Source organism: Panthera onca, chromosome D3 (genome assembly GCF_046562875.1).
Source record: "Panthera onca isolate mPanOnc1 chromosome D3, mPanOnc1 haplotype 2, whole genome shotgun sequence".
Lineage (NCBI taxonomy): Eukaryota > Metazoa > Chordata > Mammalia > Carnivora > Felidae > Panthera > Panthera onca.
This window is the reverse complement of record NC_138350.1, coordinates 34,566,576-34,592,553: the sequence shown is the minus strand read 5'-3', so window position 1 is coordinate 34,592,553 and position 25,978 is coordinate 34,566,576. Positions and strand designations below refer to the sequence as shown.

The following is a 25,978-nucleotide window of genomic DNA, read 5'->3' as shown; positions in this document are numbered from 1 at the left end:
AAAAAAAATCGTCTATGATGCTTTAAAAATACACATACTTGTGGCACCTGCATGCTCAGTCAGTTAAGCGTCCAACTTGATTTCGGCTCAGGTCATGATCTCAAGGTTCAAGAATTGGAGCCCCATATTGGGCTCTGTGCTGACAGTGTGCAGCCTGCTTGAGATTCTCTCTCCCTCTCTGTCTCTCTCTGCTCTTCTGCTTGCTCTCAATCTCTTTCTCTAAAATAAATAAATACACCTACTTTGGGGGCACCTGGGTAGCTCAGTTGGTTGAGTATCCGTCATTGGTTCAGGTCAAGATCTCATGGTCATGAGATGGAGCCCTGTGTGGAGTCTGCTTGGGACTCTGTCTGCCTCTCTCTCTGCCCCTCCACTGCTCTCATGCATGCACTTGCTCTCTCAAAATAAATAAATAAAAGTTTAAAAAAAAAAAATACACATACTTGAGCTCCACCCGGTCATAGGTTTACTAAATTTTAAACAATATATGCTTGTCTGAGTATTAGTCCCTAAGACTAGAAAATAAGGCAACTTATATTTACAGAGCATTTGTTAATGTTTATTTGATTTTCAAATTAAACAAAAAAAAATTGTGCTTAGGTTTTACCAATTCTTTTTTTTTAATGTTTATTTATTTATTTTGAGAGAGAGAAGGAGAGAGGGCAGAGAGAGGGGGAGAGAGAGAATCCCAAGCAGGTCTGAGCTGTCCGCACAAAGCTGGACAGGGGCCCCTAACTCGCGAACCATTGAGATCATGACCTGAGCCGAAATCAAGAGTTGTGCGCTTAACCGACTGAGCCACCTAGGCACCCCTTACCAGTTAATTCTTTAGGCCAGAAGCTCTTCAAATCACTTAACCTTTTGAAAATGAATGTTTGCTCCTACAGTCAACTTGTAATTATTTAGGGTCTTACTTGTTTTTGTGATTATTGAGGCCTATAGCTTGGCCATTTTATTTCCTTCATTTTAATGGAGCACACGAAGAAAAGATAACAGGAAATTGGGAGTGTTACTGTTTAATTAAAGTTCCAGTAATAATAATAATGATAATAATGATAGTGGCCAGTACACGAGTACTTATAATGATACTTTGCTAAATATTTCATCTCATTTCATCTTTAACAGTTTAAGATAGGTATTGCTGTGATTTTATAGGTAAGCATACTTAGGTATGGAGAGGTAGAGTGACTTGCCCAAGGTTACCATACTAGAATTGGCAAAGGTGTGACTGAACCTAGGTCTGCTGGCTAAAATGATACTTGGACATTTCATTTCTAGGAAGTATCCCTATCGTTAGAATATTTGAGTGTTGCTTATATCCGCATTGGATTTTACATGTTTAAAGAGTGCTTTGTTTAATTTATGGTCAGGATAGACAGTATTGTTGCTGTTGATATGGTTATCTTAATCTGTAATGCTCCTGTAATACCTGGGCTTTTTGGGTAGCTTTTCTGTTACATAATTTGGCCAAATTTTGCTTGTTAATTCTCTTATACAGTGCTAGAAAAATCCGATTTCTTTAATCTGAATTAACATTTTTAAATTATTGATGGAATTTTATTTGGAAGACATTTGTAAGAGCCCTCCCATGTATAGTTGAAAATATTAACAAAACTTAATTTCTGTAGTCAGGAAAACTTATGTTTGGCTTTTCATTTATTTAGCTGTGTGATCTAGGAAAAGTTTTTTCTTTTGTTCTTTGCACCTTAGTTTCCACATTTGTAAAACTGGGGATGATAATAATACCTATATGGTAGGGGTTGCTGGGAGAAGTAAATGAGTTACAGCATTTGTAAAGTTTGTAGCACGTATTTGATGCAGAGTTAGCCTTGTATTTATTATCACTATCCTTGAAATAGATCTCACAGTTACTATTAGCTCATCCATCATCTACTTTATTAAACCCAAATGGATTGAAAACTTAAAAATGTAGGGAATACCTACTCTGAGTATATTATACATAAAGCTCTTGGGAGCTTTTTGTTTTCTCTGCATGTCTTTGCTCTAGACAGCTGAAAGAAATGGCTTTTGCTTAAGCTGGCAGTGAGGGAGGCTGTAGGTAATAGGTGAGTAGATAATTGGTGAACAATGGGAAGAAAGTACATTGGGAGCCAATATCACTTTCCCTTTACCAGATGTTTCACATGTGAGTTGTGACCCCCCCCCCCCCCCCCCCCCGCTGGTGCACACATATATTGTGGATTTAATCTAAATATTCAGGGTAGTGTGAAACGTATATTCCTTGCCTGAATTGGTTGCTAATAAAGGAAAACATTTTTTCTGTTGCCTGACCTTAGTCCTGTCTTTCTAACTAATTAGGTTACTGATTCTGTCAGTTTTGTCTTGCAGCTTCCTTGTCCTTTATTAAGTTCCTCTGGCTGGATGTGGCCTTTTAAAGTGCAAATGTCTGATAGAACTGAAAAGTGAACAGAGTGGATACTGTTAATGTTTGAGCCAACAGGAGAAACTAAAAAGACAAATGTAGGGCCCATGAAAGATTCTGTTCTTGGGGAGTGGGTGGAAGGGTGTCAAATTTAAATTATCGTCATTTTGAGCTACCGGTATTGGTAATACAAATAGTGATTAAAAAGGGAAGGGCTAATCAAGCTGAGGACTTAAATCCAAAAGGCTTGGGCTCAGACTCCATCTCTGTCACTAATTGTCTAGTATAAGGCAGGTTACGGTTTCTGAGCCTAAGTTTCTTTAAAAGTAAAATGGAAATAATAATAACTAACCATAGATTTTTGAGGAGTCAGTGAAAAAAGGTGTGTTGAAGTATACTTAACACAAAGCCACTTGAGTTGAATTCAAAGAAAACACTGCCACTATTTGCTGTAAATCCTCTCTGTTCCTTCTTCAGAAGTGTTTCAACACTCTGAAAAAAGAATAAGCTAGAGTTGAAGCCCACTATTAATTCTGAGCTATATGTCAAATTATGTTCTTGTCTATTTTAAAAAAAGTTACTTGAATTTTCAACTGGTGTTCACTGTATTCAAATGGAATCCATTGAAGCATAGATACTTCAGAGTTCAGTGAGAAGCCAGACTCTAGTCTGGTGAAAAGAGTAGACTCTAAGGGGGGAATCTCTGCTTACTCTTCAAATCAGTCCAGCCTAGTCTAGTTTTAAGACCGATAATGGGTCCTGGAATACCTCTTCATTCCAAGGTGAAACTAAAATCAAATGGTTTATTAACTAGTGCAAAGATGTTAATTCAGACTTTTCATATCTTATTTATTCCTTTATTGCAAGTGTCTGATGTGGATGTTATAACGAATATAAAACAGATGAAGCTTTTAAACATCTCAAAAAACAGGTTAGCTTTGAAAATGGCCACTTGCTAACTTGATAAGGGCTAATATTTATCAGTTTACCCTATTTCACTTGGTTTATTTTATAAACAAATTATCTGAGCCTTTTTTCTACTACCTTGAAGTTGGCTTCAGACATCGAAATTAAGTTGCTCAAATGCTATGCTAATACACACACACACACACACACACACACACACATATTTAGGTTTTTTATAGGAACAGAAGAGTGGCATTTACTGTTTTTTTTTCAAAAAAGGCTTTTAAAAAAACAGTAAATAGCTTGTTTTAAATAAAGGACATACATATATCCCTCAGTCTCTAAATGGGAACGTGGTGAGCCAATGGAGGAGGCAGGTCTTTTCATTTCTAATCTGTCTCCCTGTGTATGGATGCATTCCTGGTTTTCTTAAGCTCTTTGATTTCCTAGATTTACTCTGTTCTTCTAGAGCTCTGATTTCATCAAATAGTTCCATTCAAGTGGCTGATAATAAGGCCATAACCTTGTAGGCATTAGACCTAAGATTTAATGCTCGTTCTACCAATAATTAGTTATGAGAAGTTTTCATAACTCATTTAAATCTGTATTTTCTTGAAGTAATACCCATCTTGCATGAAAGTTGTAAGAATTAAATGTGTAAAAAAGCTTAGTGCCTGACATATAGTACTACTATAAAAATAGCTAATGATAGGTAACACTAATATAGTACTTACTATGTGTAGGCAGCATATTAAGCACTTTACATGGATTATCTCTTTTAATCATTACAATAATCCTATGAAGTATGTACTGTTATTCCCTTTTTACAGAAGAGGAAAGTGGCTGTGGAGTTGGGCTTTTAACCAGTTGGCTATTGTCTCTCTGTATGTGGTATATTTATAGAATATTAAGTACCAGTGATGATCCCAATTCCTGAGATGTTAGAATGTGGAAAATGTGGCTTTTAGAAACAATGGAATTGATACTTCCTGTTTGTATTTGTCCTTTTTTCATATCCTGACCACCATAAGGAAGTGGTATTTTAACGATTAGTTTGATGACATTAAGCAGGTTGATTAGGGGAAGAGTCAGCTAGAAAGCTATTAGAGTAATGCACAGACCTGAAATAATGTCTGAAATAGAGTGGTGAAAGTAAGAGAGAAAAAAGGACTAAAGACTTTATTCATTTTTAAAAGTTGAAATGTATATGAAAATATGAAAAATATGAAATATATACATGGCAAAAAATTCAAATGGTATGCAAGGATATATATATTATAGTAAGTATAAAATATATATTAAAGAATAGAGGTACAGGGATATATATTGTGAATGTATAAAATACCTTGTGTATATTAAAGGGTAAATTTCCTTCCCTACTCCACATCCTTGATCCCCCTCTTCAGAGACAGCCACTGTTACTGGTTTCTTTTGTAATACCACTGTATTCATTCTCTCTTTTATAATATTTTCTATATTTTGAAAAATTAGTGGGACATGCAGACTGGCATATTTGTATATTTTGATTTTTCTTGTCAAGAACTGTGAAGGCTCTTGAGATTTTACCGTATTTTCTAGCTAACAAGTTAACCTGCCTCAGTTTAATGGATCTGACTGAGACTCTTGGGTCAGAGACAGAGGACTTTAATACTCGGCATAGCAGCCAGCATAAGCTTCGTGTTAGAATTGGTTTTCCTTCACCCTCACATCCCATGGGAGTGACATGGAGCAGCCTGGGCGAATGCTGTACCTCACAACTGAGGAACCCAACCCCAGTTACAAGAGCACTTGCCCAACCTTTGCCCAAGAGGGAGATATTCTCTACAAAAATCCTTGAAAAGATAGCGTGGAACGAAAGCTGTTAATGGCTAGTGCCTCTGCTCATGTGCAGAGATGTGCAGAAACCCACACCCATGAAAAATTGTCTACCAGTACTACTGCTTCTTCCTCCTTCCACTTAGGAAAAAAAAAAAGATTTATATATTAATTTCAGTCATGAGGGAGGAGATAGTATTTTTCAAGCATTTATATTTTCACTAGAAAAATTGGTAGTCTTATGTGGCTATAAATAATAAAAATAATTATGTGGATATTCAGGAAGCTCTCAGTAATCTGTCCTTTTGTGACAGTGCCTCTAGAGTTAGAGTCAGCTAACCAAGTGCAATTTTAAAATCTGTTTAGTTCTTAAAATGCAGTTGTATTTAAATCTTCCATTCTTCACTTATTAAATGTTTTATCCCCATATCAGCTAAGCAGATGTGATAATGCTTTAAGAGGTTATATGGTGCTTTCAGAGAAACTATTATTTGAACCTCAAAACATTCCTGTTTTATATAGGTGCAGAAATGGAGGCTTAAAAATATTAAGCAATTTGTGTAAAGTCACATGTTAGTAAGTGGCAGAGTGGTGATTTAAACCCAAATTTAAAAAAATTTTTTTAAATGTTTTTTAATCTTTATTTATTTTTGAGAGAGAAAGAGAGCGAGAGCGCGAGTGGGAGAGGAACAGAGAGAGAGGGAGACACAGAATCTGAAGCAGGCTCCAGGCTCCGAGCTGTCAGCACAGAGCCCGACACGGGGCTTGAACTCATGAACCATGAGATCATGACCTGAGCCAAAGTCAGACGCTTAACCAACTGAGCCACCCAGGCGCCCCTAAAAAAAATTTCTTTTTAATCTGAAACTCCAGTGGTTTTTTTCTTTAAAGTAGCTCCTTTTTTCCTGACCTCAATCAGTAGTCTGCTTTCAATGATTTGGACTTTAAAACACGTAATTTTGGGTAGAAGTGTCTGTGTGTGTGTGTTTGTGTATAAACTCATGTGCAAATCCAGAATTACAGGTCAGCCAGACAGTGCCTCAAAATAGATTTTCCAATATATAGCTACATAGCCCCAGATTTTCCAGTATGTAGCTACATAGCCCCAGAGACCAGACAGATTTTCAAGATTATCTCTGCATTTTTCTTTTCTTTTTTTTCCCCCTGTATTATTCATTTTAAGTAAAGTTGTGTGGCAGGTCCTGGAATAATGAGGAAGGGATCAAATATTGACCCCAAACTGAAGCTATTTTAACTTAGAGATTGGTGGTGGTTAATTTGGTAATATATAGGGAAGTTGGAAAGATAAATAGGATTAACGGTAGAGGTGTTAAGTTTCATTTTGTACTTGATGAATGTTTTGTTTTTAGTAAGATATTTTGTTTGTCAATCCATACTGAATAGGAAGTATGGAAAATGGAGAAAAATATAAAAAATAGAATATGAAAGTAAGAGTTTCTTATAATCTTGTTATAATAATGACAGATAAGCACTTTAAATTGTTATGGCCTTCCAGTCTTTTAGTGTCTATATTGAATATAATTGGGATGGTAGTTTATGCTTTTTTATTTCATTTAACTCTGATGTTTTCTAGTTATGATTGTGGCACAAATACATCTTTCAGTGTCATTATTTTTAGGAAATATGATTTTTGGTAGCAACATAATATGATTTTGGGGGGGCACCTGGGTGGCTTAGTAGGTTGAGTGTCTTGATTTGGCTCAGGTCATGATATCCCCTCCTCCCCCCGCCACCCAGCGTTGGCCTCTGTGCTGAGCATGGAGCCTGCCTGGGATATTCTCTCTCTGTCTCTGTCTCTGTCTCTCTCTCTGACCCTCTCCCCTGCTCATGCTCACGTGTGCATTCTCTCTCAAATAGGAAACAAATTTTTTTAAATAATATTTTTGTTGGAATTATTAATATTTATTTAAAAGATCTCTATGTTGGCCTTTTTGGCGTTTGTATTTTCCTGTAACAATACAGAGAATGTATTTCTCTATAAACTTTTATCCTCATTTTATACTATTTTTTAGGATAAAATTCTAAAAGTAGAATTACTAAGTTAAAAGATGGAAACTTTCTTTAGTCTGTCCATATACTATGTCAATTTGTTCTCCTAAAAGACTGTTACCAATTTTTACCTAATGTATAAGCATGCCCATTTCTCCATGTGCTCGACAGAGTTGTTATCTTTGAAAAAAAATCATTGCTAATTTGATAGCTGCAAATATTCTCTCATTTAAAAATGCATGTTTTAGATTACTAGTTCATTAAAATTATGTTGACATTTTTGTTCATGTATACTCATTTTTCTCATTGGTTTATGTGTTTATGATCTCTTCAGGCTGTTAATTTTTTGTCGAGAATGATTCAAGAATCATCAGCATGGAGTTCATAGATGAGAATAAATAAGCTCTTCAGGGGCAAAAGATCTATGGAGAACAGAACCTAGGACAGAGCTGAGCCCTGAGGACAACCTACCCTGAGGGAGTGGGTAAAGAGACAGTAAAATAGTTCGGAAGTTAGGAAAAGAGGGGACTGGATGCTTTCCGTTCTCTTAAGCATTTTTAAAATTTTTTTAAATTTATTTATTTTTTTTTGAGAGAGAACACAAGTGGGGGAAGGACAGGAGGAGAGAGGGAGAGAATCTTAAGCAGGCTGCACACCCAGCTCAGAGCCTGCTCCATTTCAGAACCCTCAGGACTGTGAGATCATGACCTGAGCTGAAATCAAGAGTCAAGAGTTGGTGGCTTAACTAACTGAGCCACCCAGGTGCCCCTCCATTCTCTTAATCCTTCCTTACTTTATTATGAAATCCTTTGTTTTCCCTCCAAATTTAGTTAAGTAATTCACTAATGTTACTCTGTAAAAATTGTTCTTTGATTTAAAAAAAATCTCAGCTAAAGTGACGGCAGGTTCTATTTCCTAAACTTTAGTTTCAGTTAATTTTTTAAAGCCTTATGTTGATGTTGTTTTTAATGGTATTGCTTGGGAATGTGACCTTGGTTTTATGTTTATCTGTCTATCTCACTTTTATGGACAGGCAAATTAGGGATATAAGCATAACCTTGTGTGTAATTCACAGGTTGACCCTGGAGCAGTTGAGGATAATTTGAATAAAAGTATAAGAACCTAAACTATCTCCTTGATTTTTTTTTTCAAGTTGTATGTGTTTAAGACACAAAAAAGAATAAACACTGTGTATCCATTTACTGCCCAAGAAAGAAAACAAAAACAAGAGTTGAAGCCCCCTTGTGTACCATTTAGCCAATCAAATTCTCCCCTTCTTCTCCCATTACCCTGAAACTGGTATTTACTCCTGTATTTTATACCTATGTCTCACATTCTGTGCTTGAATCTTTTGTTAATTAAACAAGTGTTTACATAAATATTTCTTCAACTTCAATATTTGGACCTAGGATAGTTTAAATACATGATTGTGTTATACATCACTGCTTTTACTTCTTTTGTATTTGCTTTCTTTGAATTGTTCCAACTCTTTGCTAGTTCCATGCTTGATTTAATCCAGTGTTCTACTATCTTTGTGATAAGTAGAACTCAGAAATCAGAGGATTCCTGAATAGTTGTTGAATTGCTTTTGGTGCCTGTGGGGAGGGTAGGGGTGTTGTGGGGAGCAATAGGGCAAAGAGAAATGAAATGCAACAGAAAGTAATCAAATGGATTTCTTCTAAAACAATTGACTATGGTCACTGCATAGCATCATAAGCAGCTCGCTGAAACTTTATGGCTAGAGTTTGTAAACTAATTCAGCAAAGAATCGAAAAAGGGGGACACACTTGACTCATTTGTGCATAGTATATGACTCATTTGTACAGAATGAAAACATGTTTATGAAAGCTCACAGTAAATGAAAGCTGGCACCCAACTTGATTCAGACAAAAGTGAAAGGCTGTAAGTTAATGGAACACTAACTTTCTCAGTGCATGCCAAAAAGAGTCCAGTAGAAAGGATACATGACTCCAAGAGATACGGGTTGTGGACCTAGTTCTTCCATGGACGCATGTGTGACCTTAGGCAAGTTAATAACCTTTCCTTGGATCTCCGTTTCCTTGTACTTCTGAGATAGAGATAGGCAGGGTGTAGCATAGTAGGCCATATCTCCTAAGATCTTTTACTTATATAAGTTGATTCTATTGTTTTTAATTATGGATCTTAAAGTATTTACTCCTGAAAATTTATTAAGGCTTATGACTTACGAAACTTTCTTGAAATTTTAGGGAAGACATATAAGGAATTTACATAAGACAGCTGTGCAAAATGGAGCTGGAGGAGCCTTATTTGTTGTAAGTAATTACTCTGATTTCTTCAGAATGGAAAGACTTGGAAATTTGGGTAAATCTATTGTGATAATCAGAAGGATCTTAAACACCAGTGTCTTTGGTATATGCTGGCCAAGGTGGTGATTTAAATATAGCTAATTGAATTCATTACATCTCAAAAGTTGTGTGATTGCAGTTGAACCTCTCAAGTTTAAATTGACACCAGGGCAACTCTGGGAATAAGAATGTAGATTATTTTTTGGTGAAATTACTATGAGCCCTAACAAGATTTCTAGTCTCACTTTGGGTTCTTAAAAATCAGTCATATTGGCTGAATAAAGATTGTATGGCTGCAACTTGGGGAATCCCAAAGTGGTTCCAGTTTGAAACTCATGGACTTTAGTAATACAGTGAATACATTAGTGGTTGCCTTTATATTTTTGCTTTACAGGGTTTAACTCCAGGTGGAGGCCAGTGAACTCCCCAGCTTAGTTGTACAAGTAAAAGAGAGATGTTTCTCCTTTCTGTGACAAGGCATGGTTTTCAGGGATTAATTTTGTGTTGTTTAAAGGCAATTTGGTGGATTTGTAGGATGATTTTGAGTTAGTGGTACAGTTTTATTAACTGAGTTATTTCCAGGCTGAATCCTAGCAAGTGAGTTAGCCATACCATTGAGTTGATTCCTGCTTTATATTTTGTCTAAAAACATAAAATTTGCCACATATTTGAGATAATTGTCCAAAGTTTCCATTTTCTTTCTTCATTTATATCCTTAAAAAAGCAGAACTTTGAGAGTTAGCATAAGGGATACAGTTCTTTGTTCACTGTACATACTAAACATTAATTGATGTAAGGGTTAATCTCAGTGTGACTCATTTGATTTCCTGTTGACATGCCATTTCTTGTCAGTTTTTGAAGAGGTCCTGCTCTTTTTACGGAGAAGAAATAAAGCTGCTTGCCATTGGCTAGTTTCTGTTATGTGGGGAAGAGATGGTGCTTTTGTACCTTCCCTGAAGTAGTGGGTCCTTTTGATAATCTGAAATTCTTTTGGAACAATGCAAGTTATGTTCACACTAAGAATTTTGTGTCTTAATTTTATAAGTGTTCCAGCACTTTGTTTGTTTTGGTAATTACATTAGAAGATTCTATTCTCTGGTTGCCTAGGTGGCTCAGTCAGTTGAATGCACAACTCTTGGTTTCAGCTCTGGTCATGATCTCATAGTTCGTGAGTTCAAGCCCCACGTTGGGCTCTGCACTGACAGTGTGGAGCCTGCGTGGGATTCATTCTCTCTCTCTTTCTCAAAATAAATAAGTCAACTTAAAAAGATTCTATTCTCTAATCAAGTTGGATAACACTTGTTTTGGGTTTTTTTTGGTTTTGATTCTAAAGGTAGTTCTCTTAAATTCTGTTAGCATTACTTTTGTTAATCATACTCCTCAAATGTGTATTTAATAATTAGCCATTCTTTTTGATGCAAGGATAGATTGATATATGTTATAGTGGAATTAAAGCAAAGAGATTAAAGGTTTTTTTGTTGTTGTTTTTTTGTTTTGTTTTGGTTTTTTTGTTTTTGTTTTTGAGAGAGTGAGCATCAGGGAGGGGCAGAGAGAGAGAATCCCAAGCAGGCTCTGCACAGTCAGTGCAAAGCCCAATGCGGGGCTTGAACGCATGAGCTGTGAGATCATGACCTGAGCCGAAATCAAGAGTCAGACACTTAACTGACTGACCAACCCAGATGCCACTAAAGTGAAGAGATTAAATGATCAGTAGTAGTATAGTAATAAAGCTGTTAACACTTTTGAGGTAATTTTGGCAATTTTGAAAAACTTTTTTTCCTTTGTATAGCACAGAGATACTCCTGAGAATAACCCGGATACTCCATTTGATTTCACACCAGAAAACTATAAGGTATGACAAAATTAACATTACGATTAATTTACAAAATATTTAGTATCTTCCAAATGTATGAAAGCAGGTGCTTTTTCTTTGATACAGAGGATAGAGGCAATTGTAGGAAACTATCCAGAAGGACATAAAGCAGCAGCTGTGCTTCCAGTCCTGGATTTAGCCCAAAGACAGAATGGATGGCTGCCCATCTCTGCCATGAACAAGGTACCGAATTCATTTTTGCCTTAGTTTGAAAAGAGAAGAGACTGTGTAAGAATTTCTTCCTTATGTAGGAATTCCTCTGATGATTCTTAGTGTCAGAATCTAGGAGTTTGAAGCCTTTTTAATCATTTGTTTCCTCAAATTTGTGGGTTTGTTGGTTCTCTTAATAACATGGAGAGCTTTTTATCCTTGCAAGAAATAGTAGAGGCATTATAGTCACAGTAACTTTCTCTTTTTTCTCTTTTTGAGAGAAATGACCGTAATAAAGATAAAAAGATCCCACATGTGTATAATTTGCTCTCAAGGTATTCTGAAAATTAATGTATTAAACACTAAAATTATAGAGAAAAAGATCTGATCTTTCATACCTAATATGAATCTTTTTATTTTTATCTTTGGCTGTAGGCTTTAATAAAGATTTATATCAGTATTTATGACACTTGATGGCACCCTATGCTTAATAATCAGCAACTTACAAAAATGCTATGGGTGACCCATTTAAAGGAAGTTAATCTGTTCATACATATTTTAAGATTAATTTTTTTCTGATGAGTTGTTTCAACAGTTATCCACATTTTACACTTACATTGTATTAATTAAGTTTTTGTGGTATTATGCTACAGTGTATAGTTTATGAAGTACCATACAAAATCATATATTATTTGATTCTTATGAGAATCTCACAAATAATAAGCCAGTGTAATATAATGGAAAGTATATTTGACTTCGAGCTAAGAGATCTGACTTTTCTGTAGACTTACTTCCTTATGTACAGTGAAGATTTTGAACTAGGGTAGATCTCTTTAAATTATTATGTTATGATTCCTAAGTGATAGAGTTGGGACTGAACATTTCCAGTTCATTGCATTTTCTGCTTGACTGAGTATTGGCAGAGATTCTGCTATACTTCATTCCTCTTTTCACCTTCTAAATTTTATTTGGTCTATTAGAATAGACCATTATCATCTTTCTTAGAGAACAGGAATGTCTTCAGTGATTTGTTGGAATCCCATATACAAATTTTAGATTCAGTTCATATCACTTATTTGCTTTGTACAGTACTCTAACATGGTTATGGACCTTTAGTTTTATATTTTTTTGGTTTTTTTGACTATGAAAAATGTTACAAAGCAAGTTTGGTTGGTACTGTACTTGGTAAAATATAGTCAGGTGGGTTTTTTTCCCCAATAAATCACATGCCTCTTTGGGTATTTTCTAAATTACTTAACACTGTTTTGTATTATAGCCAACATTCTAAATAATGATTTAGGTGTGTTCCTAACCATAGATGATGCTTTTTTTTTTTTTTTTGCAAAAATTCACATTGTTAAAGATTATGTTTTTTTAAGTAATCTCTACATCACTGTGGGGCTTAAACTTAACCACCCTGAGATCAAGACTTGCATGTTCTACCAACTGAGCCTTCCAGGCACCCCCAAAATTCACATTTTTAATAATAGGAATTGTGTTGGAAGTCTTGCTGAATGGCAAGCTTAGCAGAGTAAAATAAATGAGAACTAATGTGAGAACATCTCACAAATATTGTCCTGTTCTATTTAGAATTGAATGTGTACGTGTGAGAGGCAGGAAAGTGTACAGAGGATAGAAACAAATTCCATTTTACATTTGAGACTTTTAATATTGTTGTTTCTTTACTCTCTTACCCCCTAGCCCCCAAAGAAAAAGCCCAATCTTACAACCAAAACAAAATCCAGAAGCTCACATGTTAGTTCTGTAACCATCACTAGAGTGTAGGGAGATGCACAGCAGTCTTCCCAGGGGAGCTCTTTCAAGTTAGCATCAGTGGTAGGGTTCCAGGAACACTGTGTATTTTCAGGCTCTAGCATGTGTGTTTTGAGAGAGCTCCCAGTTTCAGAGGTACATACCTGGTTTAGTATCCCCAAATTAAATTTAGCACAGCTACTTATCTTTCACTAGTGAGCCATGATTATATGTCTTTTGAGAATACATATCCTTTAGATTTTCTAATATGAGAAAGTTCAACATATTTGTCATCTGAAATGCTATTTAAGAAACTCATCTTTCATGTCAAAACATGGATATATGCATAATTTTTTTAAGAATGCCAGGTAGCAAATCTTAAGACCTGATAGATTAAATGATATTAGATCACCTGGAAAGTTGTAACCAGGATGGTAGTCATGACAGACTGTATGTAGACTATCCCTAGCAAACAACTAAAACAACCTTGTTTTCATTAACAGACTTGCTCTGACCAAGAGAGTTGTGCTTAGACAATGAATCCCTTGGTCCTGAACCTCACTGTGTCAATACATATTTGCTAAATACCTTGATGTGAAGAGTTGGGAAGTACTAGTCCATAAGATTTTTGTAAAGAGTGTCTTGATTAGAAGTAGAAGCTGTGTTTTAGATTTTCTGGAGACTTACATATGTGTATGTATGTGAGCTTTGTGTGTATATAAGCATGTAGATATATAAATCAAGATAGGCTAATAGGTGAGCTTTGATTCTTGCCCTTTTTTGTGTTGCCATACCATTTGCATGCATTGTACATCACCAGTAACATCAAGACTTTTTGAAAAAATTGGTGAAGGGTTGAAAAAATATAATTAATTTATTGGGATTTGACCAACAAATTTTTTGACATTTAGAAATTTAAAATTATAAAATATGAGGGTTGAAATGATCAAAGTAGAAATTCCTGATAGTGAAAAACTTAGAAACATTTAGAGAAAAGAAGATCCTTTGGCAGAGATGGGGCATGGGGTAAGTGGAGGAGGTGCTGTAACCATTAGCTTCTGGGCTTTGTGTGGTTTAAGTTTAAAGGCTGCAACAACTAAGGGACTTGCACCTCACAAATATCAAATACAAGTGTATTTTCTGCCTCAGAAGAACTTTTGTGGTTTTAGCAAATTGAAGCAATATTGACTTTATGTGCTTTACAACATACCTAAGGTTTAATTCATAAACACTGTAATTATACCATCTTAAAATTTCCTAATATTTTAGGTTGCGGAAGTTTTACAAGTACCTCCAATGAGAGTATATGAAGTAGCAACTTTTTATACGATGTATAATCGAAAGCCAGTTGGAAAGTATCACATTCAGGTCTGCACTACTACACCTTGCATGCTTCGAAACTCTGACAGCATACTGGAGGCCATTCAGAAAAAGCTTGGTATGGGACACATAACTTTAATGAAAAACAGAATTGTCTTTCTAGATTTGACCCATTTCTACTTAAGTTTTCCAGTGTTTGCCATCGTATTGGATGTGTACTTTTCATCAGTAAATTTTTGTCTTACTGTGGTTGCCCACCTTTATTTATTCTTATTTTATATTTTTCCTTAGTTCTTGGCCTCAAAGTTGAGTTTTCTTCTTTTCCTGTAATCATTAAGCATGTTGGAAGCTTGTGGGGGGGTTAAAGTTTTCATTGTTAAAAATTAAATTTCACTCCTTGTGTAATAATAGCATGTGGTACATAAAAAAGTGACTGCATTGTCCTTGTATTCTTCCAAATGAGTCTTGGAACAAATAAGATAAGAAAATAGTAAGAATGTGTTGGGAAGGGAAATTTGAAGTATTTTCTGCTTGAAGTACTTGAAGTATTATTATGATAGCATTTACAAAATTAAAAGGGCATTTTTCCATACAAAACTGCCATTGCTGCATTAATAACTGAAAATCAAAGGAAGTAAAAGGAGGTATACTTTTATCTTGTTACTGAAGATAAAGTAACAGTTTAGTTACTTTAGTTCGGTTGTATTGAAGTATGTAACACAGAAAGCTGAAGTCTGCTCAAAATCCCACCCTCTAATGTACAAATTCTAATGTACAAATTCTTTTTTTTTTTTTTTTTAACGTTTATTTATTTTTTTGAGACAGAGAGAGACAGAGCAAGGACTGGGGAGGGGCAGAGAGAGAGGGAGACACAGAATCTGAAACAGGCTCCAGGCTCTGAGCTGTCAGCACAGAGCCCGACGCGGGGCTCGAACTCACAGACCGTGAGATCATGACCTGAGCCGAAGTCGGCCACTTAACCAACTGAGCCACCCAGGCGCCCCTCTAATGTACAAATTCTGATAATAGTTGTGTATATTAGTTTTAGATTTTGTTTTACTTATTTTCATTATTAAAAACATAGATATGTCCTTATTTTTTGTACTTTATTTTGGCTATAACATATGTATGTCTGCCTCATTTCTCTATTATAAGTTATTCTGCAATTACTTTCATGCATACATATCTTTGCATACTTGTCCTATTATATATACTGAGGTTGTTTACAAGAAGTAGAATTGCTGGGTCAGATTTTACTATATTTTGCCAAAATGCCTTCCCTAAAGATATGAGAGTACCTGTTTTCCTTTTAGGTTTTTTTTGTTTTTGTTTTTTGAGACAGAGAGAGACAGAGCATGAGTGGGGAGGGGCAGAGAGAGGGAGACACAGAATCTGAAGCAGGCTCCAGGCTCTGAGCTGTCAGCACAAAGCCCGATGCAGGGCTCGAACTCACGAACTGTGAGATCATGACTTGAGCCGAAGTCGGATGCTCAACCAGCTGAGCCACCCAGGTGCCCCTCCTTTTAGTTTTAATGGTCTTTGACATTAGCAGTTTTCTGAGTCTTTGCCAATCTGACCGTGTAACTGATTTTGGTAGGTTAATTATCACAATCAAAATGAAAATAATATGTTCTGATACTCTGCTGTATAACAACAGACACTAGAGATGAGTTCCCTGAAATTTGATTGTTTTTAAAGGAACAAGTCCATTTAAATCCTTGAATGTTCTGGGGCACCTGCGTGGCCCTGTCAGTTAAGCATCCAATATTCGCTCAGGTCATGATCTCCTGGTTCATGAGTTTGAGCCCTCTTGTATCAGGCTCTGTGGTAACAGCTCACTGGAAGCCTGTAGCCTGCTTCCTGCTTCAGATTCTATGTCTCCCTCTCTTTCTTCACTTCCCCCAGTCATACTCTGTCTGTCTCAAAAATACACATTATAAAAAAGATTAAAAAAAAAAAAAAAAGAAATCCTTGCATATTCTAGTATAATTATATAGAGTTGTTTTAAGAAACTTAATGTTCTTAAATACTTTTTGTTTGCCTCTGTAATTTGTTGTTGTTGTTTTATTAAGCTATATTGCTATTAAAGTGTAACCTGGTCCTTAACAGCAATCATTTATATTTTTAGGAATAAAGGTTGGGGAGACGACACCTGATAAACTTTTCACTCTTATAGAGGTGGAATGTTTAGGGGCCTGTGTAAATGCACCAATGGTTCAAATAAATGACAACTACTATGTAAGTATTCCATTTAATATAAATTAACATTGTATGACACCATATTTTAAATTTTAAGTATTTGATTTCCTATCCTGTGGATATTATTTTCTGAATTATCCATTTAGAAGAAACTGGTGGCATAATTATCCAGAAGGGTTTTTTTTTTTTTTTTCTTTTTTTCCAAGTTTATTAAAAAGCAAAGAATAGAGGAGGCGCCTGGGTGGCTCAGTCAGTTAAGTGTCTAACTCGATTTCGGCTCAGGTAATGAGTCTCACACCAGGCAGAGCTTGGGATTCTCTCTTTCCCTTTCTTTCTGCCCCTCACCCGCTCACACACTCTCTCTCGAAATAAATAAACATGAAAAAAAACACATCTTAAAAAAAAAGCAAAGACTAGAAAAACTTTGCACAAAATATGTCAGTTTTAACTTCCACATTGTTGTCTACTAGAAGGTTCTTAAAAATTATTATTTTTAAACATTTTTGCATTTAGCTCTAGGAGAGAATGCCAAATTTTAAAAAATTATAAATTATGAAAAATAATTTACATAGAAATACAGAAAATAACCACCAAAACATAACATAATATTTTACCACTCTAATATTAGGTACTATTATTTTTATCCTCATCATTATTATTTGTAGAAATAAGTTCCAGATGCAGATAAGCCACTCCTAAGCCCCCCAAATCCTATATTCCCTTTCATTCTGAGGTAACCAGTATCATAAATTGTGTATATTTTTCCTGCACATGTTTTTAAACTGTTTGAGTAATGTATCCAGCCATACTAATGTATAATACTATATTGCTTTTTTTTTTTTTTTAATTTTTAAAAATGTTTTATTTATTTTTGAAAGAGAAAGAGTGAGCGAGCAAGCAGGTGAGGGGCAGAGAGAGGGAGACACAGAATCCGAAGCAGGCTCCAGGCTCTGAGCTGTCAGCACAAAGCCCAGCGTGGGGCTCAAGCTCACAAACTGTGAGATCATGACCTGTGCCGAAGTTGGACACTTAACCGACTGAGCCACCCAGGCGGCCCAATATTATATTGCTTTTTAAAAATTTTACAGAAATGGTATCAGACCTCTAAGTACTGCTTTAGCTGGATCTCACAAGTTTTGATAAGTAATATTTTTATTATTTAGTTCTAAATATTTTAAAATATATGTTCTGATTTCTTCTTTGGCCTGTGTCTTTTAGAAGTACAGTATTAATCTCCAAGTATGTGGAATTTTCTAGTTACCTTTTTAAAAGATTGCTTGCTATTTAATTATATTTAATGGTTTTCATACATAATATTTTGTTAGTTCCTACTTCTTAGAAACTTGTTAATGGGAATTCTTTTAGTCCTGCACTGAGTATGGATTCTTCAAGAAGGTATTTGCCTTGGTTTTCTCTTGCTCCTAGAAATTCTACTATTGCAAAAGAAAGCTCCTTTGTATACCCTACACTATTACCCAAAGTGTAAGGTTCTAGACTAGGAGTTCTTCTTGAGAGACAGTTTAATTTCTAGTTTACCCTTGAGGGAATAGCTTTTTAGGGTCTTAACTTTGTGTGGTTGACATGTCTCTTGTGGCTTGGGGCTTTGTCTCTTGCCCCTCTGGACTGTGAAACCCTGAAGCCAAGTTTGCTTGGTGTTCCACTTGGCTGCCTGGGTTTTCACTGAGTTTTTGGCTCTGGGTATTTCTTTCTTGTCAGCATATTCATGACATTTACAATTTTTTGTTTTTTTAATTTTATCTAGCATTTTTAGTTGTTACAGTTGGGGGGGGCGGGTCATTCAGGATAGCTAATCTGCTATAGTCCCTGCAATAGAAATCTACAATTTTATTTTTTAATGGAGATAAAATTTGTTTAGATTTCTAGAGTGGTCTCATTCTCTATCGTGATTTTCTTCATTTTAATGATCAGAGATTCAAATTTCTTACCTTCTTTATTCCCTATACTTAAAAAAAAGTCATAGGAGTGCCTGGCTGGCTCAGTCAGAAGAGTGTGTGACTCTGGCTCTCAAAGTCGTGCGTTTGAGCCCCACATGGGGTGTGGAGATTATTTAAATAAATAAAACTTAAAGTCCTTTAAAAATATGGCAACAGTTTTTCCTTCTCCCACATTTCTGTAATTTACTTATAATAAAGAAGATCTTGGGGCGCCTGGGTGGCGCAGTCGGTTAAGCGTCCGACTTCAGCCAGGTCACGATCTCACGGTCCGTGAGTTCGAGCCCCGCGTCGGGCTCTGGGCTGATGGCTCGGAGCCTGGAGCCTGTTTCCGATTCTGTGTCTCCCTCTCTCTCTGTCCCTCCCCCGTTCCTGCTCTGTCTCTCTCTGTCCCAAAAATAAAAAAATAAACGTTGAAAAAAAAAAAAAAAAAAAAATTTAAAAAAAGAAGATCTTGATTTGCAGGAATCAGTCAAGGCTTTGTGTGAAGCACTCTAAGTTTAAATATAATAGCCTGTGGGTTTATCCAAAAGATAAAGATTCTTTCACTTAGTAGTGGTATGGTCTTTGGCAAGATAAATTCTTTTTTTTTTTTTTTTTTCCAAATTTTAAGTAGACTGCATACCTGACGTGGGGCTTGAAGTCATGACCCTGAGATCAAGAGCTGCATGCTTTGGGTAGCTATGTTGGTTAAGTGTCTGACTCTTGGTTTCGGCTAAGGTCATGATCTTACCATTGGTGGGTTCAAGCTGATAGCATGGAGACTGCTTGGTATTCTCTCTCTCCCTCTCTTCCTGCCCTTCCCCCACTCTTTCTCTCTTTCTCTCAAAAATAAATAAACAAAATAAAACAAAAAAAGAACTGTAGGCTCTACCAACTGAGCCAGTCAGGTGCCCCCAGGGCAGTTAACTTTTCTGGAACTCATTTGACTGGTGGATAAAATGAAATAGTCACATAAACTTTGATTGGCTCCTGCTTAGGAAAAAAAACAGCTGTGAAGTACATTTTGAGGATAGTTGGGTAGATTTTCAATATGGACTTGACATTTGATTAAAGAATTATTGTCAGTTAGGTGTGGTGACATTGTGTTATTTAGAAGATGTTCTTATTCTTAGATGTCTGCTGAAGTATCAAGAGTGAAATGCCATGATGTGTGCAATTGCTTTCAAAATGGTGCAGCGCAAGGGTGCCTGGGTGGCTCAGTCAGTTAAGCATCAGACTCTTGGTGTTCGCTTAGGTCATTATCTCACAGTTTGTAGGTTCGAGCCCCTCTTCAGGCTCTATGCTGACAGCTTGGAGCCTGGAGTCTGCTTGGGATTCTGTTTTTCCCTCTCTCTCTTTCTCTCTTCTTTCTTTCTCTCTCTCTCTCTCTCTCTCTCTCTCTCTCTCTGCCTCTCCCCCCACTTGCTCACACTTGCAAGCTCTCTCTCAAACATTAAAAAAAAAATTTTTTAATGCCATCTTTAAAAAAAACCAAACACCTCAAAATGGTGCAACTCACAGCAGGCGGGGGGGGGCAGGTTATGTGCATTAAAATGCAAATATGACAAATTAAAAATTGTTGAATATAGGTGGTAAGAATATGGGTATTCATGTATAGTTTTCAAATTTTCATAATAAATAGTTGGGGGACATAAAATCATTAGATGAGTTAAAGATTCCTTCTGGCTTTGAAGTTTTGAACATTTGTTGAACCCTAAGCAATTTGAAAGCAGCGTTTTATTTTTATAAAAGTTTAATCATTGAACAAATATTAAAGAACTTCGATGTGGCTGGGCACTAGAGATGCAGTACTGAATCATGATTTCTCCAGCACAGTGTCAGAGTCCTATAAAACATTTTCCTAAGTAATTAAACAGTTTTCCGGGGGGGGGGGGGGGGGGGGGGTGGGAATGGGAGTATAGTTTAGGCATTTCTCTTTAATCTTTCCCATTCTGTTTTGAGCGTCTTTTGGTTAAACCTAGGGTATAGCTAGGCACATGGGCATATGTGTCTATGTGTTTTAATTGTATTTGTTATTTTATTATTTAAAATTTACACAGATTTCAGTAGTAGGAAATAATTTTAATATGACTTTTATTTATTTATTTTTTTAGGAGGATCTGACACCTAAGGATATTGAAGAAATTATTGATGAGCTCAAAGCTGGCAAAATTCCAAAACCTGGGCCAAGGTATGCTTTTATTTCTATAAAATAAATTTTAATGGCTTAACCTAATGTAAACTTCATTTTAAAATTTTATTCCATGTGTTCATAGGAGTTGTCAGGTGCTTTGGATAGTATCAAAACCAACTTGTCATCTAAAACAAGTCCCCCCCCCCCCCCCCCCCCCAAAACCCTATCAGATAATCCTCTGGTATCTACTTGAATATTTAGAGAGAAGGGAAATTTACTAACAAATAGAAATCTATTCCATTGTATCAGAAAACAAACTTTTCTTTTCCTTCCTCAAGTTAATTTCTTGCATATACAGTATAATGAAAGAGACTGCAGTGATAGTAATAACCAAAATATAGTTATTCTTTAAATTGACCAAAGCTGGCTAGTTCTTTTTTTATTAGTATTTTTATAATAAAGCTCTCTGCTCAGATACATAACACAGGTGCTCATTGTGAGTCATTGAGTAACCAGAACAATTAAACTGGTTCAACAGTACCTGATTTTGGAGTACCATTACCAGGTCTGCCCTAGCCAAAATCAATAAAAGATTCAGGTCTATAAGTGGTTTGGAACTGCTTTTTTATATTTTTAGTAAATGATCGCTAGAAAGGAAATATTAAACTGATGGTAAGACAATACTTTATTTTGACATTAGTTAAATTTTTGTGCTAAGATTGTTATTTTCATTTTTCTTAAAAATTTTTTTAATGTTTATTCATTTTTGAGAGAAAGAGAGTGTGAGAGTCGGGGAGGGGCAGAGAGAGAGGGAGACATAGGATCTGAAGCAGGCTCCAGGCTCTGAGCTGTCAGCATAGAGCCCAACGCAGGGCTTGCACCCACAAACTGCGAGATCATGACCTGAGATGAGGTCGGATGCCACCCACGCGCTCTGTTATTTTCATTTTTCTTTAAGTACTGAAAATAACTTCTAAACCTGCTCTCAATTATTAATTACTAATTAAGATGGGGTGCCAGGTGGCTCAATTGATTAAGCATTCGACTTCGGTTCAGGTCATGGTCTCACAGTCTATGAGTTCAAGCCCTGCATTGGGCTCTGTGCAGACAGCTCAAGAGACGAACCTGCTCCAGATCCTGTGTCTCCCCCTCTCTCTCTGCCCCTCCTCCACTTGCACTCTGTTTCTCTCTCTATCAAAAATAAATAAAAAATTTTTAAAAATAGAAAAAAAATTACTAATTAAGAGATAGAAGTTGTTTTTTGGTATGGGTTAGCTAAAATTAATTTTAAATCCAGGGCGCCTGGGTGGCTCAGTCGGTTAAGCATCCGACTTCAGTTCAGGTTATGATCTCGCAGTTCGTGAGTTCGAACCCCGCATCGATCGGGCTCTGTGCTGACAGCTTGGAGCCTGGAACCTACTTCAGATTCCGTGTCTCCCTCTTTCTCTGGCCCTTCCCCTCTTGAGCTCTGTCTGTCTGTCTGTCTCTCTCTCTCAAAAATAAATAAACATTAAAAAGAATTTTTAATAAAACTAATTTTAAGTCCAATTTGAATTCTTTATAGTTTTCTAAAGATATCTTAAAATTTGCAGAATTCTATGGGATGCAGATATTATGAGATGTAAAAATACATAGGTAGGCTACAATGCATATATAAAAAAGCATAGGTCATTGCTGATGGATAACTAGACTGTAAAGTCATTTTTGTTTAAAAAAATTTTTTTAATGTTTTTATTTATTTTTGAGACAGAAAGAGACAGAGCATGAGTGGGGAGGGGCAGAGAGAGAGGGAGACACAGAATCCGAAGCGAGCTCCAGGTTCTGAGCTGTCAGCACAGAGCCTGACATGGGGCCTGAACTCATGGACTGTGAGATCATGACCTGAGCTGAAGTTGGACGCTTAACTGAGCCACCCAGGCGCCCCCATTTTTGTTGTTTTATACCAAAAGTAGTGGGCATTGGTGGAAATATCTCAGCATTATTAAAAAGATAAGCATTAAACTTTCATTAAGTACCTTTTCTTTAAAAAGTACCTTTTTAAAAAAAAATGTTTATTTTTGAGAGAGAGAGCACAAGCTGGGGAGGGGCAGAGAGAAAGGGAGACAGAGGATCCAAAGCAGGTCCCAGGCTGACAGCAGAGCCTGATGTGGGGCTCAAACCCACAACTTGAGGTGAAGTCGGACACTAAAGCAGCTGAGCCATCCAGGAGCCCCTAAAAAGTACTTTTAAGCCATAAACAATGTACAGAAAGGTCAGGTTTTCTAGAAGATAAATGAGTTTAAAATGATGAATTACAAATCGTGTTGGGATGGCTGAAAAACCAGATTTACCTTTTAAGTTGTAATGAGAACAAAGTAATTAATAGATGGCATTTTTAAGTATAATGCATAAAGCAAATGTTTTTTATGAAGTGAAAGCCCTAGTGTAAATCGTGAATGGAAGGGCTAGATTGCTGCCTGTCTGGTGTTCTGAGGCATATTTACAGATAAAATGAGGGGAGAGATGAGATTAGTAGATTAAAGACAATTTGTGGGCTTTACCAGAGGCTGTAACAGCCTTTATAGCGTTTTTTTTGTGCATTTTGTGAAGGGTGAGGGAAGGAGAAAGTTGGCAGGTATAACAGACCATTGAAACCTTTTCTCCCCCTTAAGTATGTCATAGGACTGTAATTTATGGAACAACTAGGAAAATGGACCAGATTACTCTTGACATTACTTTCTTATATAAAAATCCATAATTTCTTGAAGAGTTCAGACAGTGTGCATGATTAATTCTCTCATTTATTGTTCTCAAAAACCTCAGTTTTTATAATCTTCCTAATTGGTCCTTTGTGTTGGTAAAGAAGGTAGATGAGCTTAAACCGTAGAGGGGACTTAGCAAAGGGAAGAAAGTTTTCCAGAATAATTATTTCATTGGCAGTTAAAGAGCAGCAGGTATACCTGTGTTACTAGTTAACATAAAAAATTTACAAAGCCAAATACTGTTTTTTATTAAAGTTTGATCTCATTTTGCCACTTACCCTACATTAGTTTTAGGTTCTGTCAGTTCACAGTGACGTTTTGTTTTTATGTTTATTTATTTATTTTGAGAGAGAGGCACGAGTAGGGGAAGGGCAGAGGGAGAGGGAGAGAGAGAATCCCAAGCTGGTTCTGTGCACTGTCAGCAGAGAGACCAACATGGGGCCCGATCTCATGAACTGTGAGATTATGACCTGAGCCTAAATCAAGAATTGAACACTTAACTGACTGAGCCACTCACACGACCCAATAGTGACTGCTTTTTTATCTCATTTTCAGTGAACTTGTAATGCAAATAATACTTAATTTCTGACTTTGTAGGCACTCTTCATTACAATATACTACTTAGTTACTTGCATTGTGTAATGTAATATCTTAAAAGATCATAACATTATTAACGTGGTACCATTGTCCTATCCCCTGAACAAAAAATAATTTCCTGTGGCTGTAAAAAGACCCTTGTAAGATTGATGACAGAATTTAAAGGGCAAAGCAAGGAGTAAAAAGATATAAATTGAACAGTTCTTTAGCTAAAATTATGGCAGGAACAAGGTAAATTAACAAAGCTAGGGAATAAGAAGGGTGAAATAGGAGGAGGTGCTGAGCTGGGCTCTAGCAATGGAGGTCAGACAGGGGCAGAGTTGAGTGATTACTTGGGAAAGTATGTGTGGGGGTGAAAAAAAGACAGGTTCTTCTACCTCTGTGCTGCATTAAGGACCTGTTCTTGTTTTCTTTGTGGCTGTGGTAGCCACCCTAGTCTGGAACCTGTTTTTGAAAAGTTACTACTACTGATAGAGCTTTTAAAAACATGAATAGAAATATACTTTGTTTTCACTGCCCCTAAAGGATACCCTCCTAAATCTTCAGATTCCCATTTCCTTCCAATTCCTCTGTTGACTTCCAAACATATGTATAAATTTGTTTTCCCTTCTGTTCACTATGGTAGATCTCAATTTAAAATAAAATTCAGTTTAAATAAAATTCAAATATAAAAAGAATAAAATGTCCTCTGGGTTTGTTATGTTGCATTTCTTAGCTCTGATCCTTGGGCAGATGCTGATCTCCTCTAAGCCTTGGTTTCTATATCTGTAAAATAAGGCCAGTATCATTTGACTCATGGCATTGTTGTAAAGATTAAATGAGCTAATAATATATGTACGCTCTTCAATAAATGGGAACTACTAGTAACGTGTTACTTTTATATCTTTCATATTTATGGTGAGTTTTGGATACGTCAATTTTCATACTTAAGTTTAGAAAATCTTGCAGCAGTTGAAATGTTTGAATTAAATAATCCATGCTAATTCTTGGGTGAAAAATAGTTACCTAACTGGGCTTTGTAAGGTAACAGTTATTTTCTTAAGTAAAGATTTATAAATGGTAGTTATTAATAGTCAACTTAATGTTACTTTTCTTTTCAGGAGTGGACGCTTCTCTTGTGAGCCCGCTGGAGGTCTTACCTCTTTGACTGAACCACCCAAAGGACCTGGCTTTGGTGTGCAAGCAGGACTTTAATTTATATTCAACTGTAAATATGTTCCAGGAGGAATAAAACATGAATCTTCTATCTACATAAACTTTTTATATTATTTGTTCATTTCATGGTGTATACCTAGCAACTTGCTGCTATGAGTGTCATGTTAATACTTAGTACCATTTTAAAGTCTTTTGCTATATCTATGGCTAACTCTGAAGACAGTATCTCATAATCTAGTTAACAGTCATTCCAGTATTTCCATTTTCAAATGCCTGGTCACTTTTATCAATAATATTAGGTTATTGTGAGTTTCACATATATTTTGCTTTTCCATCTTTAGCTATAGCCAAGTTTTAACATGATTGTTCTACAGAAAACATTTTTATATTTACAGCATACAGTTTTTACTGTATTTCCAACTGGTAAGTGACACCTCAAGCAGACTGTAGGTGTAAGGAGGATAAAGTAGTTGTCTCTAGAAGTACTGTTTATCATTTTTATAAAAGGAAGGTAGAAAATACTTTGATATTATTGTATACTGCACATACAGTCTGAGTTGGAAAGAGCAGTCAATAAACAAAATAGACTCTGGTTGAATGCATATTTCAACGTAGAACAAAGGATAAAACCTTTTGTGTATTATTATATCCAGTTCAAGAAACTAGCTATTGTACATTAGTT

At 36.0% G+C, this 25,978-nt stretch overlaps 1 protein-coding gene across 1 annotated transcript in view; it reads left to right on the top strand.

Moving 5' to 3' along the window:
• NDUFV2 (NADH:ubiquinone oxidoreductase core subunit V2) overlaps nt 1-25,397 on the top strand; it is a 30,983-nt gene extending 5,586 nt beyond the window's left edge. The window contains exons 2-8 of the mRNA XM_060613263.2: nt 9,343-9,408; nt 11,231-11,293; nt 11,381-11,497; nt 14,486-14,654; nt 16,665-16,774; nt 20,784-20,860; nt 25,242-25,397. Coding sequence (XP_060469246.1) covers nt 9,343-9,408; nt 11,231-11,293; nt 11,381-11,497; nt 14,486-14,654; nt 16,665-16,774; nt 20,784-20,860; nt 25,242-25,335 — 696 coding nt within the window. The 3' untranslated portion in view covers nt 25,336-25,397. The remainder of the gene's footprint in view (nt 1-9,342; nt 9,409-11,230; nt 11,294-11,380; nt 11,498-14,485; nt 14,655-16,664; nt 16,775-20,783; nt 20,861-25,241) is intronic.
• The last annotated feature ends 581 nt before the right edge of the window (nt 25,398-25,978 follow it).